At 38.3% G+C, this 23,221-nt stretch overlaps 1 protein-coding gene across 1 annotated transcript in view; it reads right to left on the bottom strand.

Annotated features, from left to right (window-relative positions):
* The window catches only part of STPG2 (sperm tail PG-rich repeat containing 2), a 579,581-nt gene that overhangs the window by 466,287 nt on the left and 90,073 nt on the right, over positions 1 to 23,221 (bottom strand). The window contains 1 exon segment of the mRNA XM_069094391.1: positions 14,366 to 14,525. Coding sequence (XP_068950492.1) covers positions 14,366 to 14,525 — 160 coding nt within the window.

The raw sequence follows: 23,221 nt of genomic DNA, 5'->3' as shown, positions 1-23,221 counted from the left end.
GTGTTAGAAAACAGAAGTTCATAATTACATAACATTTAATAGTTTACAAAGCTTTTTTATGTACACTTTCTCATCTGAGCCTTACAACAAGCCTGTGTGTGTTAGGTAACACAGGTACCTGAGTCATTTATAAATGAAGTGACTGAGGATCAGAGAAGGGAAGTGATTTTCCAAAGTCCACGAAGCTAGAAAATGGCAGCTATGATTTGGACTTGGGTCTCCTGACCCAAATACAACGTTTATTCCATTTTATCATGCAGCCTCTTCTTTTTGTGCCTCCTTTTCCTTTTGGGAAAAGGCTAGGCATATATCCTCCCTTTGTATTCCAGGACAGGCCTGAACTAAGCAGTTCTAGGGGTTCAGGCTCAAGAGTTAAAATGCAATGAAGTACTTGTGGAAAAGAAAATACAATGAAAATCTAATCACAAGAAATTAAAAGGATGCAACTTTTCATTCAAAAGGATATAAAATGCTACTTCCCTCTGCCTCCTCTAACAGGTAAAAGATAAAATGACTGAGAACACAAAGTTTCAAACTTCTGAACATATCAATTTTACTAAGTAATGCATGCCAACTGCATAACAAATTGGAACCAGACCTCCTCAGTTTAGGATTGGACCCAAATATGAGGGGGGGAAATTTTTATATATGAAAAATAAAAACAACTTCAGAAAACTATTAACTAGGATATAAAATTAGGTAATCTGATTTCTAATTGGATGAAAGATTAGGGACTTTAAAAGTTGGGAGAGAGAGAATGAACACATGCAATTACCTGAAATAAAAAAAAGAAGTGTCCCATGCCCAACAAGTATCTATATTCAATCAAAGAAACATAGAGACAGTAACTGATTGATCAGTTTTCAGATAAGACACATGAGATGGGGGGTGGCTAGGTGGCTCAGTGAATAAATTACCGGCCCTGGAATCAGGAGGACCTGAGTTCAAATCCAGCCTCAGACACTTAACACTTACTAGCTATGTGACCTTGGGCAAGTCACTTAACCCCAATTGCCCCGCCTTTCCCCCTCCAAAAAGGAAAAAAATAAAAAAGACATGTGAGATTCTTCAGATGTAAAATTGTGAGAAAACTCATTAATCTTCATATCTGATTTGGTTTCTAGTCAGCATAACCCAGGTCCTTGGTTAACGGTCTCTAAGCAGCAGACAGAGGTAGTCCAGCTTCCCAGACGCGCAGCGTTAGTTTCAAACAATGCAATAAGGTTTTCTTCTAACTGCCACAACTAAATAAAGTTTTCTCCAAGACAGAAATTGCGCTAGACCCACAACTGAATAGAAAGGGAACTGAGCTCGCTCTAGACTAGAGTCACAAGAAGGAGTAAGTGTGGTTCACTCAGTCCCCACAATTAACCACTTGCTGTTCTAATCATTTCAATCCCCTCACTCCAGGCACTATAACAATCACTCATGCCAGGTCAAGAATGCCAGAAAATACATCCCACAGTAGGAGCTCAGGTACAGCCACAGATACAATCCACCCTCTCATCCCTCTCCCCAACCCTGCCCCTTATACTTCAAGCAGTAAAGAAGCCAAATGACCCCTCTGCCCTTAAAGGGGCAGCTCAGTCTATGCACTGCTGACATCATGGTCCAGTATGTCAGGCTTGGGGCAGGGTTTGAGAAGAGAGCGGTGATTGAGATGGAGAGAGTGAGGACAAAAAGGAAAGCCAAAGGCTCCGGCTCTGGTATCTTCTGCAGCATAGATCCAACCGTACCTTCGACTCTGCTGTCAGTCCTGCTTGGGGACTGCCCCGACTACTCTTCCTCCACCACAGTCCCTGAGCTCCACTTGTGTCCATACAAAACAATCAAAGTTGCTACTGTACTTGTTTTTAGTTTTACTATACAAATAGTCCCTGAAGAATTGATCCAGTACAAATTGGATTAGTGAGGTGAAGGAATCTTAGCTCCATTCTCTTTCAGTTATTAGTGTAACACTAAGAGGAAAAAAGGTCAAGGCAATAGGAAAGGAGAGACAGGTGACCATGATCCTAGGGTTGGGAGTCCATATGGCCCAGAAGAAGCAGCAACTCTGGTGGAATTTGGGGGTTGAGACAGATTGTTCCCCTCCCACAAGGGCTCAATGTGAGTGATGGAAATCGGAACCTGGTAAGCAGTTGCTAAATGTGCTGGATGAGATAACAAGGAACTGTCCCAACTCTACTATCCCTCCTTCTGCTTTTTGCTAGAACTGACTTGGGTGAACTATCTATTACCACTGCAGAGGCCAGGAGGGAAAGGCACAATGATCCTAAAAGGAAACTTCTCAGACTGCTTAGAACCAGAGGCCAAAGTAGAAATAGAAAAAAATAAATCTACTAATCACTTTCTCAAAAAACTCCAAAATGAAAACTCTCATGAACATCGTAGACAAAATTTTTGCCTGAGTCTCCAGGTTGGAAAAAAATGTATCACAAGCAGCCAAAAAGAAAGAATTCAAGTACCAAGGAGCCTCAGTAAGGAATACATATGAATTAGCAGCTACTGCTGCAAAGAATGGAGAACTTGGAATACAATATACCAGAAGGCAAAGAAAGGCTTACAGCCAAGAATAACTTACCCAGCAAAACTGGGTATAATCCTAGAAGATTAAAATGATCCTTTAATAGCTTCCAATAGAGTGTAAGATTATGGGATTTAAAGATCTTCCATGGCCCTTGAATTTGCTGACGTAGCAGGAAGGGGTGGGGCAAGAGAAAGTGGAAGCAAAGCTAGAGTGTCTGCAGCAACTTGTGGCAGTAGGCGGCAGCAGTGGCCGCCAAGGCAGAGGTGGAGGTGGAGGCACGAACCCCTTTTCTGAGCCAGCCAGAATTTCTGCTAAGGACTCCTGCTGAGGACTACCCTGGATGGGAACTGCAGGGGTCCGGAGCTGCTGGGAGCACGCTTCCTGGACCCTGAGCAGCTGCTGTGAGTGGGGAGAGGAGGACCTTTGCCTGAGGCAGCCTGCTCTGGCTTGAGAATGTGGGCATTTACTACATTAACTACATGTGCCAACTTCATAACTACTGTGATGGCTTTGACTTTCTGGTTTGGGGACTCAGTTTTCTGGTATTTGAATAAATGTTCTAGGTTTATTCCCCATGTAGAGAGCCTGGTATATTTTGTGATTAATAACCATATCAGCATACTTATAGTTACCGTAGGCATTGTGAATACTGCATTGTTGATACATAGAGCACCAAGTCTGGAGTTAGGAAGACCTGAGTTCAAATCTGACATCAGACCCTTATTAGCCATGTGATCCTGATAGAATCATTTAACTCTGTTAACCTCACTTTCCTCATCTGTAAAATGAGCTAGAGAAGGAAATGGCAAACACACTCCAGTGTGCCAAGAAAACTTCAAACGGGGTCATGAAGAATCAGGAGTCAAAAGAAGCATAAAAAGTAAACATAACTCAACAATCATAAGGGAACAAACAAGAATAAACTGCTTACATTCTCAGATTAGCAGAACATTCATGTGTCTCCTTGTCCCCTTTGAACCCTGTTTCCATCAAGTTACGGAGGGTATCTAATTGAGCAGAAGGCTAAGAAATGGTTCTGCTGTGTCTTAATGATCTTTAAAGAATGAAAAAAAGAAGTTAAGAATACACTGGGTGAGGAAGGGGTAAGGGAGAATGAAATTAGAGACAATTCACTAATCAGGCTGTGCAAATAGAAGTCTATACAAACAAGGAGGAAAGAGGGAAGAGTGTAGCTGACACTGGAACACCACACATCTGAACTGGTCATAGGAAGGAAGAATACATGTAGACACATACACACTCACACTCACTCACACACACACAGAGTTGGGTACAAAAATATATTACTTTCAACAGGGAAACAGGAGGAATAAATAGAGAATAGCAAATTAGAAGGAGGATAAACTAAGGAAGGGATTCATCCTAAATTGAACAAACTCTAAGGATATAGAAAAACAAAGCTTTTTTTGAAGTGGCAAAGTATTGAAAACTAAAGAGTGCCCAAGAATAGGGGAATGATTAAACAAGTTATAGTATAGAAATATTTTGGAATACTATTATGCAGTAAGAAATGATGGAGATAGTTCAGAGAAATCTGGGAAGACTTGTATGAACTGCTGCAGAGTAAAGTAAGCAGAACCAGGAGAAAACTTTACACAAAGGCATCAATATTGTAAAATCAAATAACTCTGAAAGTCTTGATTAACCACAATTTCAGATAACTAACAATAAAACATTTGCCCAGCTCTTGATAGATAAAAGATTCAGATTGCAAAATTAAAATATATATATATACATACATACTATATTTATATATATATGTATATATATATATAAGACATAGTCAATGTAGACATCTGTTTACTTGACTGTACATATTTATAATGGGAGTTTTGTTTTTCCTTCTCAATTGGAGGTGGAAGGACAATATAGGAGCGGAAATGGCAGGTTTTTTATTAAAAAATTAAAATTCTATTTTTAAAAGAATAATAATATTAATTATACTAAGTCATGGATGCAGCAACCATGCATTAGTATGCCTTTTTTCTGTAGTCCCTCTAACACTGACTATTCCTGCCTTTTATCAGAACTGCCATTTGGGGGGTATGATGTAATTGGGGAAGAAAATCTCTTCAACAAATTTCTCTAATAAAGACCTGATATTCATTGAGAATTGGTGCAAATATATAAGAATAAGAGCCCAATAGATATACAGTCAAGGAAGTTCTAAAAATCTGAAAGTTAAATTCTCAACGAAGGTATGACAAAATGTTAAAAAAAATTAATAACAAAAGAAATTCAAATTAAAACAATGCTGAGATTGTACCTCATGGACCACTAAATTGGCAAAGATGACGAAAGAGGAACATGACAATTATTGAAGGTGCTATGGAAAGACATTCATAGTAACATACTGCTATTAGAGTTGGTAAGTGGTCCAACCATTCTGGAAAACAATTTGATACACAAAAATAAAGTCACAAACCAGTAAATTTTGCATACCCTTTGAATTAGTCATACCACCTATTAAGTGATTTTTTTTAAATAGGGAAATAATCACTGTGAACAAAAATATTTATAGCAGCACTTTTTGCTATGAGAAAAAATTAAAAACAAAATTTGAAAATGGCTGAATCAATCATAAAAAATATGAATAAAATGGAATAATATTATATCATAAGAAATGGTGAAAACGACAAATACAGAAAAAAGCAAGAAAGGTTAGAATAAACTGGTTCAGAATAAAATGAACATAATCAGGGAAACAATTTCTACTATCAACAAAGCACAGTAAAGGAATCTATCTGTGAAAGACTGAACAATGCAATGAACAATTATGAATTAAGCATAATGATGAAGCATATTTTTCACCTGTTGGCAGAGAGATGATTCAACATGCAGAATGAAACATACGTTTTCAGATACAGTCAGTGTGCGGATTTATTTTGCACAATGAGATAACAAGGAAGAGATTGGGAATTGGGCAGTAATGGAGGAGGCAGGAGTGCTAGTGATGCTAAGAAAATTAAGGAAAGAAATAAAATCAATGAAGTATTTAAAAATTACACAGAAGAGAGAAGGAAATTCAGAAAGCAAAACAAGCAGGACAGTGTTGGAGCTACCAAGTTAAATTTAAAACATGCTGTATGTAGAAGAAAAAGCTGTGTATAAGAGAGTCATAGCTTCATATGTCCAGTTTTTAGAAATATTGGTGTTTGTTGATTTTGGAAAGCTATCTGCATTTGTGGCCTATCCTCTTCTCACACAGGCCTCAGCCCTTTGCAATGTGGCTTCCCAGTCCACTGCTGACCCTCCTGTCCTCTAGCACACTCTCTCTTTTCTGGGTTTGTGTGATGCTGCCTTCTCCTGGTTCTTTTCCTGCCTATCTGATCACTCCATAGGGTTCTCTGTTGGCTCATCATCCATACCATGCCCCCTAACTCCAAACGATCCCCACGGTTTTGTTCTAGGTCCTCTTTTCTCATTCCTCTTCACACCTGGTAACTTTGGCATGGTTTTATGCAGATGATTCACATACAGTGACTTACACATGTAGCTGGCTCATACATGTATCTATAAAATGCACATACATAAACATATCTACATGTGTCTAGTACATATTCACATAAGTGTATCTCTCCCAGGCTCACCTTTGAGTTTCAGTCACACACCAATATCTGCCTATAGCACATCTTAAACTCTTATTTCCTAGAGACTCAACATCTCAAACTCAACATGCCCACTCCTGAATTCATTTCCCCCCAAACCCACCCCTCTACCAAATCCCCCTCTCTATGTTGAAGGTACCATCGTCCTCCTGGTATCCCACGTTCACAGCCTTGGCATTATTTCGAATTCCTGATGTTCCCCAGAGTTCTGTCTTGGGCCCTCTTCTCTTCTCTTCTCCCTTTCTTCATGGGCTCCACGGGTTTAACTACAACCTCTAGGCAGTTCTATATATCCAGTATCAGTCTAAATACTGAACTTTAGTCCCACATCACTTCTTATTAGAGCATTTCAAAACAAAATGGATATTCTAGAAACTTGCTAAAGTCAATAAATCTAATACTTCACTTAATATCTTTTCCCTTAAATCATCCCCTCTTCCAAACTGCTATGTTTCTGCCCAAAATTATCACCATTCTCCCAGTGTCTCCAGGTTGTAACCTAAGAGTTATCCTGGACTACTCACTCTCCCTTGCCCCACCTACATAATCAGCTGGCAAATTTTTCAAGCTTTTTCTACCTTCATAACATACTTCACATCTAACTGCTCTCCACTCACATAGCTGCCCCCTTAGTTCAAGCTGTCATCAGTTTTTATCAGATTATTACAACGGCTTCCTAAATTGGTCTCCTTCCTTCAAATCTTTCACTGCAGGAGGACCTTCTACACACTTTTGCCAAAGCAATTTTCTTTAAGTGTAGATCTAAACATTTGACTCACCTATTCAGCCAACCCTAGCAGCTTCCTATTGCATTTAGAATAATATATAAATCTCTCTGCTTTGTTTTTAAAGTGTTGCATGACCCAGCCCCAATCTATCTCTCTAGCCTCACTGGACATTGTTTCCAATCCCACTCACTGAGATATAACCAAATGTCACACACGACACTCTATCTGCCAAATCCTTCCCTTTGCACTGGATGCTCCCCATGCCTAGAATTTATTTCTTCCTTACCTCCATTGTTGACCATTTCTCTCCTCCTTTAAGATGTAGCTCAAGCACCATCTTCTGCATGAAGTTTTTCCTGATCCTCCCCTCTGCTACCTCATCTACCAGTATCCTCCCTCTCAAACTACCTCACATTTAGCTACTTGTATATATTTGTATTTATTAACTTTAAGGTGTACATATTTTTATATGTAACACCCTAGTCAAGGATGCCTTTAATTCTTATACAGATAACTTGTGTAAAGATTGTATGTAGATGGAAGATCAGGCTTATTAGTTGATAGTTAAAGTGTTTTATTGGTTGCCTTTTTGGTATTAATAAGATCTGAGATTTCATATCCTTCCCTCCTACTCTGCATATCCCTTACACCCACATGACTGTGTTTTCATCACTACCAATCTTCTATATACACTCGGTCCAATCTGGTTTCCATCTTCTTTCATCTTGGAAGTTAAATATTTGCTAAGATAATTTTTTTAACTCTTTTAGTTTTCTTGTTGCGACACTAAAACTTCTATAAGAAGTCTTACAATTTATGTTGATCATTGCTAATTACTTGTTCAAATGGTTCAAGAACTGATTTGTTTCCATTATATTTCATTTTCTCATTATCTTTTCTTCTTTAACTAATTCTAATCTTTACCCTGATAAGTCAGTGGACCCACTGTATATAGATAATTGATTCAAGGAAAACAAATATGGATGATAATTCATTTTTGTGATGTTATTTGTCTCTTAGATTGTCAGTTTTCACATTATCTTGCCAAACCAGGTCATCTCCACGCAATGCTGCCACATCCTTCCACCCCCTTCATAGGCTCCCTTTGTGTGTTATCTTCCCTTCATCAGAATGTAAGTTTCTTGAGAGCAAGAACTATCTTGCTTGCTTGTGTTTGTATCCCCAGAACTTAATACAGTGCCCAGCAAACAGTAAGGAATTAACAAATGCTATCTGCATTAATAAATTTTTTTCCTATATACTAAAATGAGCAGCTAGGAGGCACAGCAAGAAGACTCATCTTTGTGAGTTCAAATCTGGTCTCAGATACCATGTGACCCTGGGCAAGTAATTTATCCTGTTTGCCTCAGTTTCCTCATCTATAAAATGAGCTGGAAAAGGAAATGGAAAACTACTCTAGTATCTTTGCTAAGCAAACTCCTAATGGGGTGATGGACAGTCAGACACAAACAACTGAAATGACTGAACAACAAATATACGAAAACATAATTCATTTGATTTTGTGATGTTATTTGGTATCCCATGTCTAACACCTGCCAATTCATTTCTTGAAAATAGTGTTTACGTATGCCTGGTGCTGCCAGGTATCACACAAGTCTTTAATCTCACTCTTTTTTCTGATCTGTGCTCTCCAATGTGTTCCTCAACATCCTCATCTTTCTTACCTTTGTATTGAATTCACCAAGTATCAAAATATATTTTGATTTAATTTGGAAGCTCTCAAGTTCTTTGTAAAATTTCTCTACCTCAACAACCAGTGGTAGTCAGAAGCAAAACACTTCTGAGAAGGGACGGGGTAAAAGGAGAGAGAGCAGAACAGATGGGAAAAACAGGATGGAGGTAAATACAGTTGGCAATCATAACAGTGAAAAATCTCTGCAGCAAGTCTCTCTGATGAAGGTCTCATTTTTCAAATATATGGAGAATTTAGTCAAATTTATAAAAATAAGAACAATTCTCCAATTGATAAATGGTCAAAATATATGGAACAGGCAGTTTTCAGGTGAAATAATCAAAGCTATCTAAAGTCATATGAAAAAGTTCTCTAAATCACAATTTATTGGAGAAATGCAAATTAAAACAATTCTGAGATACCACCTCACATGTATTAAATTGACTAATATGATAGAAAAAGAAAATGACAAGTTTTGGAGGAGACGTGAGAAAATTGAGACACTAATGCAATGATGGTGGAATTGTGAATTGATTTGACCATTCTGTTGAGGAATCTGGAACTATGCCCAAAGGACTATGAAATTGTGTATACCCTTTGACCCAGCAATACCACTACTAGATCTGTATCTCAAAGAGATAAAAAAAAAAAACAAAAGGAAAATGACCTACATATACAAAAATATTTATACTGACTCTTCTGGTGGCAAAGAATTAGAAATTGAAGGGATGTCCATCAATTGGAGAATGGCTGAACACAGTTGTGGTATACGATTCTGATTGAATACTAGTGTGTTATAAGAAATGATGAGCAGGATGCTCTCAGAAAAAACTGGAAAAACTTACATGAGCTGATGCAAAGTGAAATGTGAAGAACCAGGAGAACATTATACACAGTAACAGCAATACTATAAGACAATCAACTATGAATAACCTAGCTATTCTCAGCAATTCAGTGACCCAAAACAATTCTGAAGGATTTATGATGAAAAATGTTACATCCATCCCCAGAAAAATAACTGATGGAGTCTGAATACAGATTGAAACATACAACTTTTTTTACTTTCTTCATTTTTCTTGGATTTTTGGTCTATTTTTACATGAAATTGGGGGAAAATAAAATGCTTAAATATAAAATTTAAAAGTCTTTTTAGACTGTTATTCTTACATAGTTGATGACTTCCAAAACTCTACATATTAGCTTCTGTTTTTTTTATGATTTATTATCACACAATCATAATTATGGAACCTTCAAGACTTTGTTTAGGTCATAACCTTATTTTTTTCACCCAAAATTAATTGTATCACTGGACTTCCAATAAGATTAACTGATTTTTTGTCCATTTGAAACTTCTGTTATTTCCCTCAATTTCTAATTAAATCCTTGGAGTCTAATTACTTCAAATACTAAAGTTCATATCTAATTCCTTTTTATAAGAGTTGTTCTCATCCATACAATTAATTGCTATAATGGCTTTTTGGAAGGAGCTACTTTGTAAGTGAAAATAAACAGAGAGTCCCATATGCATATAACCTCTGATCCCTGATAATCCTATAATATTATAGTTAATATGCCCTTCAGATATAGGGAGATAAGATTAAATTTGTTATCTCCCAATAATAATGAGAAAAACTGCTCAATTCCAGAAGTCCAATATTAAGAATAAATACTTATATATCCATTTTGAAGAGATTATCTGAGCACATAGTAGAACATCTTCTATGTTCTTCAGAGTTTTCTTTCAAATATGGGCATGAGAATAGGGATGTGAATCCCCACTCTTAAATCAGTTGAGGTAGTCAGAATATTCAGTCAAAGACAATGACGTTTCAATGTGGTAACAAGTTGTTTAATTATTAAATTAATTATTAATTATATATTATATATAATTTATATATATATTTATATATTATAAATTAATTATTAACTTTATGAGATACACGTAAGTCTTTTGAATAACTGGCTAAGAAGAAAACTGGTCAAGTCTCTGAGGACCATTAAATAGCTGAGTTTTTAGGTCTAAAGACAGATCTAAACAGGGAACCAGAAGTGGAGGAAGACCCAGGCCTCCATGAGGAAACTGTTCTTAGAGAGAGGGAAATAGGGAGGGAGGAGAGAGGTTTTTTTCCAACCAACTTCCCCTCCCCCCCCCCCCATCCTCCTCTGACCACATTACTCAGCCAGTAGGGGACTCTGGATCAAGCAGGGAACAAATGTTAGACAGATTGTACACAAACTCTAAACAGACATTATACAGAAAAGCAGACCCTCTAGAATGGGAACCCAGCTAACTACAGCGAGTAGACCCCTGGAAACCTTCCAGCCAAGACTCTGCTACCAAGGGGAGACCCTGCAGACTGAGTAGCTTAGCGTCATATGTCCTCTACACATATGCCTCCCTACTACTATGCTCTCCGATGAGCACAACATTCTCACTAATACTGTGAGGGTATATTTGTGGGATACTATCTCCCACATTTATGGTAGGAATTATTCATAGCTACTATTTTTACTTTGCCATATCAGTGAATGTCTTTGTTAAGAGATAATTTTATCTGCTGGCTAGCTCTCAATGAAAAGAAAGAACACTGGGGAGGGCTCATGAGTTAAGTCCCATAGCGCGGAATCCTCACCCAAGTCATGCCCACTAACCATGGATGTCCCTCAAAGCAACATCCTGGGCCCTCTTCTCTTTTCCCACTATACCTTCTCTCTTGCTAATCTCATCAGTTCCCACAGGATCAATTATCACTCTGGAGAAGATTCTTAGACTAAATTTTAGCCCTAATCTCTCCCCTGAGATCCAGTCCCACATCATCAAAGTACACCCCAAGTAGCCAATGTATTTCCAATGATGTTTCTACTGATGCTTTTGGCAATGATGGTTACTTACCAGGAGGTTTCCCCCATCACTCCTAGGAAATTAGAAAATAAAATATTTGTAGCCATTCAACACAAGAGACAGATGGGAATGTACTCTATGTCTTTAAGGACAATACCCTGAAGAAAACTTCAATAAACTGTCCTTTGCTGAATCTGTACAATCCTGTGTACATGTCCTGCCTTTCTGCCCTTCTCCTGTTCCACTGGATTATCAGGATGGAGTAAAAACTACACTCAACTCACTACCAGGGGACTTTTTAGTTAGCTCTTCAGAGGCCACTAGAAACTGTATGATTTGGACTTTGTGGTGATTCTTGGGTATCAGGGACTGGGAAGGTGCTTAAGAGGAAAGTGCTTGATCATGATCCTAGGAGCTCAAAGATCTTTCTAGAACTGGGAATACAGATAAATTCATCCCCCACAACAGGGCTTAGAAGAGCTTCAAAAGAGAGAATCTCAGCTGTGAAATGCAGCTCTCTTTTTCTCTCTAGGACTCCCTGGAGAGGTACACAAGGGGCTTCTGTGCCCTTCGACCCCCTTAGTCCTGGCAGAAGTAAACTGCCCACAGATGGTGAATCAGCACATCAGGCACTGGCACAGAAAAGTGTCCGGGTTTGTGCCTTTCCCTAAGCCCGGGTGAGCGGTACCAAGTTGGACTCATGAGTAGCAGCTTTGTGTGCTCAAGAGGGGCTTCTAGATACCTCAGTCAAGACTGAGCAGCAGCAGAACAAATGTTCCATTTGGGAGGATGACCACCGAGAGAAGGGAGAGCATTCAGGGATTCATCAGCACCCAGACAGTGCGCAAAGCAACCCTGAGACAAGGGGTAGCAATGCCCAGTCTGACACGGAGGGGCACTGCTAGGCCTTGGCAGAGGCCTCAGTAGAAGGGCGAGGAGGTTCAGGCCCCAACAATGGCAGCACCCCTATCCTGGGCACAGAGGATCAATGTCAGACCATGGAAGACTGGACTCTGGCATGGACAATGGTAAAGGCAGGCCCAGTACAGCCCTCTGCTCACTATAACCGGGAACTCATCGGTCCTCACATTACTGCCAATACAGTACCTAGGGGTCACTAGACAACTCCTCCCCAGGAGGACCTAGAAAAACAAGTGGGGGCATTGATGAGAGGTGGCTTGCTTTCTGGGAACAAGAACATCTACACAACCCCTTTGGGTAAGGAGGGAAGTACCTCAGAAGAAGCTTGTAAAGGGCTAAAGTTTAACATACCTCTCCCACCTTCCATCTGCAAAGAGCTTCCAGGTAGGAATTGGTGCTAAAGCTGCCAAGGGTCACTGAGGGAGTGAGGGTACAAGGAAACTCTCCATACCAATCTCAGAACTGGGATGGACCATATGTAAGAGGGTAATAAACTTAAGGACTGGTGGCTGGCCAGGAGGCGTCCTTGTCTTTGCTGCAGCCCTGACACCCTTGTCCTGCTCCTGCTTCTGGCTACTTCTTTACATCACAGACCCACTGTGAATGACCAAGACTGGTATCACTCACCGCATGAAAAAGACTAATGAGATCTAGGATCTGGTCCTTCTGAATCAAGGAGATGAAGTTTAGTATTTCTCCTCTGCCTTCTGTTATATTTGTTTATTCCATCAGGGGAATTTCATTGCTATGTAGAAAGTTCCTTTAAGAACTTGGTGTGCGATAAGGGCAATATCCCAAGGCTTTGCACCATGCAGCTCAGAATAACTTTTAGTTAAAAGGCACTGGAACTATCCTTGAGATATCACTGAATCACCATACCAAGGCTTAGGCCACTGGAATCACTTTCTGCTCACCTGTGCACAAAATTCCAGGGAAAACTTCGGCTACCCCCTGATGTTTGCCTGGAACACCATCACGTACAAAACAAAGGCAAGGCAGCTGTGCTAATATCAATCACTGTGGAATTCTTAATGAATAGGCTCATTAAATATCCTTTGCCTGGTAAGGCTACATAAATACCCTTTTGTTAACTGTCATATCTTCTATGAGTGTTTCATCTTATTCTAATATTGGTCAGCCTTAACCTGTCACAAAATTCAATTAATATGTGTGTGTGTATTTATAGAATCAGAAGGCTCCTAGAGCAGAAGGTTGTATATATTGTCAGATGCAAACACTGCATTAGGTGTTTAACTGCTTGTTTGCTTGTTTGTAACTAAGAAAAGTTCAAGGCAGAAGTGGACCAAGGGAGCTATCATTTTCTATAAATGACTATGATATAAAGACAAAAGCCACAGGTTAAAAAAAAGTTTTAAAAGATGTGTATGAGAGATATCAACCTCAAAGCTTACCTTCAAAGTATGAATAAAAAGACTAGTTAGAGAAAATATAAACACTTAGCAGAGTTATAGAAGATCAATTCAGAAAAGATGAAGAATGAATGCCTTCACTTTCATCGCATTTAGATATTTGAAGAAAATTTCACAATTATTTGAAAACACTAAGCTAGTGAATTTTTAGGAGTTCTCATTTTTTTCACTCAATAGGCACTTTAGGTAGGTAGGTGGCATAGGGGATAGAATACTGGACCTGGTGTGATAAAGAACTGAGTTCAAATCTGGCCTCAGACACTTTCTAGCTATGTGACCCTGGGCAAGTCATTTAACCCCTGTCTGCCTCAAGTCCCTCATTAGACACATGGGGATAATAATAGCACCTACCTCCTGGGGTTGTTGTGAGTATAAAACAATATAATATTTGTAAAGACCTTTGCAAGTTTTAGAGCAATATATAAATTCTATTTATTATTACGGTTATCTTTACCAATCTTAATATAAAGGACAGGGCTTTTAAACAATATAATTTCCATAATTTTACTACATTTTTTTTAAATGCCAACTTTTAAATCCATGTTATCCATATGTATATAATACATTGTTTTATAAAACTGAATCAGCTGCTCACCTGGAGTTTCCTCTAGATTGTAGTCCTGTGTGAAACGAACAGTAGTTCTACCAAAAGGGGTGTTTTTTGGTCCTGATAATTTTTTCAAGGTCTCAAGAGCTGTTCGATGGTCGTTATATGTGCCAGGAGCTGGAGTGATTGATTTCACAGGCACAAATCTCTGATAAATCATAGGAGAAAATATGCCAATGACAGGCTGTAGTACATTCAGATAATTTATAGGTAAAGCAGTGACTTTCCTAGTATAACATCACTAGTTTAATTTGTCTCTCAAAGGAGTCAAGAAAATATAGAAATATTAATATCTTATGTCTATTAATCAGTAAGTATATAGCTTTTGGTAGAAATATCTATACAGTAATAAAAATATATTACACAAATACTAAAACAACATATTACAAGAAAATTTAAAGCAGTCTTTCTCTGTGCCTCTAGACAATAACAACAATGATAATTACATTTTGAAAACACTATAACATCAATTAATAAGCAGAAAAAGGTATATGTATTTATTGTCAAATCAGCTAACTTGGACATAAAACCATCCCAAATCTCCCTGACAAAGTGCTTTGGCAATTTACTAACTTCATAAATCACCTTTCATGATGACCTGAATATTATACATATAAGTGAATTAATAGGAAATACCATTTCATATGTAACCTTACTAGTATTACACAATAAACAGAGGTCATTTTTAGCATGATACACAATTATTCAATATTTGGTATAGGGTGACTAAATCTTGAATCCTAATAGTCTATTGGCCTCCTTATAACACTTTTACCTAAAATTACATACTGAAATGCCTTCATACATAAAGAGACTATTTAGATCCTCTAGATAAAATAACAATAAAATCCTTGAATTTCAATAAGAACATGATATTCTTGGATTATCATGCAGTGTTATAATTAGCCCAGATAAACCAAGTCCTTATCTTGCTATTAATAAGTAGCAAATTTCCAACTATTTTATTCTTTTTTATTTAAAAATATATTGATATATTTCATTTTTATATAACATTAATTTCCCAACATATCCTTCCCTTTCCCATAAAGCCATCTTTTTTATTGCAAAAAGAAGTTAAAAAGAGAAAAAAGGAGTTCAAAGAAACTAAGCTGATCAAACAAATCTAATGTTATATGTATTATTCCACACCTATATCCTCCCACCTTTACAATAAAGCAAAGAAGACATATTCTTATATTTCTTCTTTGGGACCAAGCCTGATTATTTTAATTTTACAACAATCAGTTTCATTCGTTGTTACTATTGCTCTTTCCATTTACACTGTTGTAGTCATTGTGCAAAATTTTGCTGATTCTGGTTACTTCCTTCTGTATCAGTTCATATACATCCTTCTCATGCTTCTCCGTGTTCTTCATAATCACTGTATCTTACAGTGCAACAAAATTCAATTGCAGTAATGTGCTGTATTTGTTTAGCCATTCGTTTCCCAGTTTTTACTTTATTTCTGGTTGTTTTTTGTTACATAGATGTTAATGTATAAGACCTTCCTTTTTATCAATGACCTCTTTGGGGTATATGCCTAGTAGTGAGATCTCTGGGTCAAAGGGAAAGGATATTTTAGTCACTTTCTTAGCATAATTCCAAACTATTTTGCAGGATGACTGGATTAATATACAAAGTTACCAAGAGTATATTGTTGTGCCAGTCTTTCCACTACCCCTCTAACATTTACTATTCCCTTCTTTTGTCTTCTTTGCCAAGATGGAAGGCGAAATCTTAGAAGAGCCTTGAATTGACCATCCAGTAATAAGACTAGTAGCCATGGTTTGAAGTTCCTACTCAATGTTAGGAACAAGTGTCCTAGATCACTCAATGGGTATTTGCAAACCCAGGTGGGCTGATATAATCAATTATGAACAAATGAATGAATGAAGAAATGAATTAAAAAGAATTTTATTAAAGTCTAATGAGGTAATCAATAGTATGCTAAGTGCTAGGAATACGAATATGAAAACAAAGACAGTCCATGCCCTAAACAGGTTTACATGCTAATAACAGGGAGACAATACATATACAGACCCGAGAAGGGCACTTCAGCCCAGAAAGACAGAATAGAGAGTGGGGTCATATGAACATTTATATTGACCCATTTCTTCTAGGAAAAATGGCAGAGTTGATTTGATCCTGGTTCAAAAACTGGAGGGGAGGAAGGTTCCATGTTCAGTGGTAAGGTGGTTGGTAATGTTATTGAGCAGAAGGTCTGGGAGTAGAAGATTAAATGATGCACAGCTGGGACCTTCCTGAAAAAGTGTGTCAGGAGGAACGGTAACTAATCAGGCCTACATGGTCCAGAGCACAAGTACCAGAGACAAAAGTGTTAAAGTTCCCGAGGCATAGTTTCTGTTGTAAAGCTCCTAGAGAGCTCTCGAGGTTCCAGCTCTACCACCTCACTCCTGGCCCGTGCATGCCAGCCTCGGGTTTTCCCAGATGTTTTTCTGGGGATGTGAATAACTAAAATTGTCATTCATGAATCTCTTATGGCTCAGATTCCATTCTAATGAAAATTTAATCTCTTTTCAACTTCGACAAATTATAATGTTTATTAAAGAAGAACCAAAATTAAAATACAGAGGTAGAGCTCTTGAATAGCAGAACCAGTCTTGGCCAAAGTCTTACATCTCACCTCACCTCACCCTATTTTTTGCATGCAGTTTTCCCTAGGCCGTGACCAAAGCAAGCATTTGGTTCTCAAAAGCAAAGACGTGAGGAAGGTTTCCATCTTAGCTCATTGCTTTTAGTCTGGATGCCCCTGTAATAATGCTACCCTATTCCTTTGTGGACTTTTCCACGCCCTTCTAGATTCTAGGCAGACAAAGCCTTTACTGGATACCTCCCATGGACTAGTCACTGGTAAGGACCATGTTCAGGTGGTTTCTTGGTATCTTCCCCAACATGCTTCCAGTATCTCTCTTCAGCATCTTCTTCAGAAATCACAGTAAGTCTCTTCTGAAAGGTCTCCTTCAGTGTAAGACATTACAATGACATCATGCTCTCCATTTACAGCACATGCCCTAAAGGCAACTCAATGCTGCTTTTCTTCTTTATGGTGCCCACGAGAGTCAGGAAATTGTAGGTGGGGGAAATGATCATTATCATCTGAAACAGAAGTTCCATCAGACGGATTTTATGATCCCTACATAAATTACATGACGTATGAATATGTCATATACAAATATAGCAACAGAACGCCATTTCCATTGGAGCAATAGCAAATGCTAGAGCTAAAAAAACTGCTAAATAAGTAAGGCAACAAGAATCTCATAAAGCGCAGATAACTGTTGTGAACACAAGAACATGTGAGCCTTAGTACATGAGCAAATAAACTATAAGAGCAAAAAATAACAAGAAAATAGGCAATAATAATAATTTACATGTGAGGGAATGTATGCTAATGCATGCTAATTACATCTCAAGCACACACCACACACACAGCCATCAATGTTGTCTGGAGCCATGTCTAAATATTTTTACTACTTTATCTTAATCATAATATTTTTGTTACTGGATATTTCTGTGATTTGTTGACCACCTGTACATCTATACCTGAGCTTACCGATGATCTGTGGGACAGCATTCCCAAACCTTAAATGACAGATAACTCAAGGAGCCCATCCAGCATTCTCTGACATCATGAACTACCTATTCCCTAAAGGTCTCCCTATTTGAAGCACCACAGAAGAAAGTATAGCTGACTCTAGGTTACACTATCACCCTAACAAGACCAAGGTCTGCCTCAGGTCAAGAAAGAGTTGGTTACTTTCCTAGTAGGTGATAGTACACTGTCTTCCTTATTGGAATGCCACCTTGAAAACTATTCCCTAGCACAAACAAGCTCTCTGTAATGGGTAAATAGACCATACTCATCAGACTTTGGTGACCAGGCATTACTCCTTTCCTCCTGCTCATCCAAGATATTAACTAACTGCCCTTAGGACAATAAATAAATGACTGCAATGAATTGCCCATGTCCATGTCCATACTCTAAAGCTATTTTGTCAACAATCAAAATGTCTATGTTCAAAGTTGGTATAAAGTGAGTTTCCATTGATCTACAATCTTGTGATTTCTTAGAAAGTTTCTATAATCTTATTAAACTTTCTTTTTAATCTTGAAGTTATTGACACTGAATTCAAGCATCATAGTATCTTCTGTTTCTATAACAGCTCTTCTGAATGAACGTATGATACTTAGGAGGCTTCCTTCAGTCAAACCTTCAGCCAAGACACAATGATGCTTAAATGTCTCTACTATTTCTCAATCTTCTGAGACTCCAAGAGATAAATTAAAAGATAATAGGATCACTGGATCATAGATTTATTTAGGTATGGAAGGGATCTTAGATACCGTGTAGTCAAGCCACTCCTTTTATAGATAAGGAAACTGAAGCATGCTGAGGTTAAATGACTTACCCAAGATCAAAAAACTGGTAGTTGACCAAATCAAGATTCAAGCCTAGGCTCTAGAATTCCACATTCATTGCTTTCTAATGCATCATCCTGCCTCTCATCAACACACAGAAGTGGCTCCAGGTCCAAATCAATACATGAGGTAAAACCTGGTAGCATTATAAGCATGCACAATAATTGTACATGCTTATAATTGCACATGTTGACTCCCATGGAGATTTCTGCTCAGTACTCAAGAGACTTCATATATTCCGTAGTGAATCTCCTTGAAATTGGTAAAAAGTGGTGCTAGACTGTTTGATTCCTGCCAACACTGACTTCCTTGAATTTTCACTCAAAATCTCTAACTTGGTTAGACTGAATCCTTGCAAGGAATTCATATGCAGAAAAATACTTTTCCCACAATACTTTAGCAACTACTGGAGCTTTCTGGTTCCTCATTAAGTATGCCTCTTGGTCTTGGAAACTTTTTTGTTTTCTTTTTTGTTTTTATTTGGCCACTGCAGAACAATTGTATCCCTTTGGTTTAGTGCTTGCTTTTTTGCTATGAAACTATGTAATCTATACATACTTGACATGACCTCTATAAAACTGACACTTCCAATTCAACAGCTTCAAGCAAACAGTTCTTTTAGTCAATCCAAGACTTCCATTAGTCTTTCTTTATGTTCTTCCAGGATTTTTTTCTAAGACAGGGAGGTAATGGGGTGGCTAGGTGGCACAGTGAATAGAGCACCAGCCAGTCAGGAGGACCTGAGTTCAAATTCGGCTTCAGATACTTAACACAAAAACTAGCCATGTGACCTTGGGCAAGTCACTTAACCCCAATTGCCCTCCAAAATGCAAAAAAAAAAAAAAGACAGTGAGAGAATCCAAGAACAACAAGACTTCCATGTAGTTAATATCTCTAATCACCTTTGCCATAAGTCCTTGAAAAGTAGCAGCTGTTTCCATAAGGCCTTGGGGCATGTGCTTAAACTGGCAAAATCTGCAGGTGAAAGCTGGTTTTTTACTGTACTGTCCTTTCACCTAGGGATCTGATTGTATCTATTCTATAAGTCCAATATTGAAAGCCACTGACTATCTAGAATACAGTTCAGGGCATCAGGAATTCTTAGCATGGTATACTGCTCCACTTTCATTATTTTATTCAAATCTGTTTGTGCATACACATTAAAATTTTTCCACTATTAAGTATGCACATAGATTACAAGACTCTATGGTGAGACTACTGATGAACACTTCTTTTGGTTCCCAAAGTCTCTATCACAGCCAGGAAAACTTTGGTCACTCAGGAAAATGTGGACCATCACTGATACTATGCTTTAATATGATAAAATCACAGTATATGTGCATTTGATTTATGCAAATTAAATTATACATGTTGAAAGAGAGAGAAATTGAGATTGAAACAGTACAGTTGATTTGCCCACCATTCTATCTCAATAAGCTTGTGAAAAGTATGGAATAAGGAGTCCAGAATCTGCTGTTATCCTCATCAGTACCGGTTCCCACGAGCCCCTCCCAGTGGGAGTACCTTGCCTTAGTGACTATGCTTCTAGAATCTCCTCTGCATCATCCTTACATATGTTCTAGCTGATTATTTTTTTGCTTTTTTGCTTCACTCGGCACATTTCTCACCATTTTCAAGGTTGCGGTGCATGTAGCTGGGTTTGGCTAGAACTTTCACCATCTAACTGGAGATCAGATCTGAAAATATCCTTCAACATTCCTTAGAAATAATATCATTCCTCAGAAGGAAGAAATCTATTAATAATCTACTTCTGGCCTACCAATGGCAATTTGGGAAATAGGGGTGACACTGGTGATTTCAACATGTGCATTGTAAAGATATGTGAGTATATATTGGTTATAGGGCAATGTTGGTTTGCCATTAAATTGTAACAAACTAGTACTAATAATATTCACAGTTTTGAGGATGAAAACCTAAACTGTTTATATACCCTAATCTGGTGGTGCTCCAAAGTCCCGTCCTCCAGTCTCTTCTTTTTTCTCTCTATAGTCTCTCACTTAGTAATCTCGATGGCTCCCATGAGTTCAGTTAACATCTCTACGAAGATGAATCTCAGATTTATATATACAGTTTTAGTTTCTCTTTGAAGTTCCAACCTCACATCAACAACTGTGTCTTGGACACTTCAACTCGCATGCCCCATTCACATCTCAAATTCAACACTTTACCTCACTCTCCCTCAAACACACTGTGTTGTTCCAAATCTCCTTATTTCTGTCAAAGCTACCACCATCTTTCCAGTTTCCAAACATCACAAAATTGACATAATATCTCTAACACTCCTTAACCCCATGATTCCATTTAGTTGCCAAATGCTAACATTTCAGCCTTCATTATATATCTCAAATCCATCCTTCTCACTACTCACATTGCTACCATTTTAATTGAGGCTTTCATTAATTTTCACCTATTTGCTATCGCTCCCTAAGTGGTCTCCCTGCTTCATGTTTCTCCTCACTTAATCTATCCTCCACACAGCTTCCAAAGTGATTTTTCTTAAGTTTAGATCTGACTATCTCACTCCCCTACTCAATAATCTTCAGTGGTTCCCTATTGTCTTGAATAAAATATACACTCCTGTTTAGCATTTAAACCCCTTCACAACGTGGCCCCAACTCAGCTTTTCAACCTTGGTGTACATTGCTCTCCTTCCCATACTCTATGTCCTAGCCAAATTGACTTTCTTGATGTTCCTCAAACATGATACTTCATCACTGGCTCATGCCAATGCCTGGAATATACTTCCTCCTTCCCTCTGCCTCAAAGAATCCATTAAGTCCTTCAAAACTCAACTCAAGCTCCACCTTCTACCTGAAGCTTTTCCTGATGTTCCAGCGGCCGGTACTCTCCCTCCCAAAACTCCCCAAACATTTCATTTATTTTTTATTTATTCTGTACTTTTTTGTACCTGTACACTGTCTCCTCTGACAGAATATAAGCAACTTGACAGCAAGAGAGTTTTTTGTTTTGTTATTTTACTCTTTGTATTACCAATCCCTAGCACAGTTCCTGGCACACTATGGGTACTTGATAATTCTTATTGGTTGATGGATATTTCTGTAATTGTTAGAATTTACAAGTATGTTGTTCCTTTTCAATCTAAAATACAGTTCATATTTATATGCACATACTATCTACACTTTAAAAGATCAAAATTGATCTTTTGACAATACAAGATTGTATGGCAGTATCACAACGACCACATTGGGTTGTTCCTCTCATTCAACAATATTTAGGTATCCTGTAACTACTACTCTTGTAAGGAGCTTCACATAGAGGAAGGTACCCTGGAGGGTATGTCTGAGCTTGCCCACATCATCTGATAGGGAGGTTCTCTGTCTTTAAAACTGGCCAGACTCTCCTTCTGGATCACATTATTTCCTGCAAGTCCTTCTCTGTTGGGTCCAGATGGTGAAGTTCAAGTCTACCCTCAGCTCATGTGCCATAAATTAAACCAGTAAGAGGAGAAGGACTTCCTTTCCCTACTCTTCCTTTCACCTTGAATCCAATAAATGGCTGGGAGTCTTTGTTTCTGCTCAACTTGTCCCTTTTAGTTTTAGATGCCAGTGATGATCCCCACCAGACCCAAGAGTCTGAGCCATGGTGAGCTTGGAGTCAGTTACATGTGGGATTGTACAGCCAGTCAGCTTGCAGGATGTCACCAAGAAGCCAGGGTACCTGGGAGTTGAGACTGAAGGGGATCTTGTTCTTGGAATTTAAGGCTGTACTCGATAGGAACTTAGCTAAACTGTGAGCCTAATCCCCTTCTCCTTTCCCAGTAATAAAATGGCACAAAGTAGAGTTTTATTCCATGTGCTAGAAAATATATTTGTATTATAATTACTGTTATGCCTTTGTATATTCTTTTGTAAAAGCTAATCCAACTTGTTACTGGCTAAACCAATAAGGAGTATTGTCCCTGTATTCACATTCACCCCTACACTCAGCATCACTAAGGACTAGAGTAATTTGCAGAGAGCCTAGACACTCCGGACACTCTTAAGAGGACCACAGGACCCTGAGGGAGTGGTGAAATGTAACTTACTTGGCCTTCAGGCAGTAAGGGCCAGGGTGGTCAATGATGTATCCACAAAAGGCACTTAGTTCTGAGATCTCATGCCTTAAATAGAGAGGTTTAATATTTTCCAAATATGTGACCTGCCCCTGTAAGTTATCACTACAAAAAACTGAAGTGGTCAACCAAGGGTAAATAACTTGCATACAATTTCAGAGAAGGTTTTAATAGTACAGAGGTTGTGCTACATAAATCCTGTGATCTGAGCATTGTCATGACTGGAGTGGGCCCTTGTCAAGCAGCAGAAGTATCTTAAATAGCTTCCAGGATATTTGGGGCTCCTTATTAGGAATAGAGAAGTCATGACT

The sequence above is a fragment of the Petaurus breviceps genome, unplaced genomic scaffold (assembly GCF_028583685.1).
Source record: "Petaurus breviceps papuanus isolate PSGF00001 unplaced genomic scaffold, PetGlider_PUasm1.0 126, whole genome shotgun sequence".
NCBI lineage: Eukaryota > Metazoa > Chordata > Mammalia > Diprotodontia > Petauridae > Petaurus > Petaurus breviceps.
The sequence above is the reverse complement of the archived record's forward strand: the minus strand, read 5'-3'. Positions and strand labels throughout refer to the sequence as shown.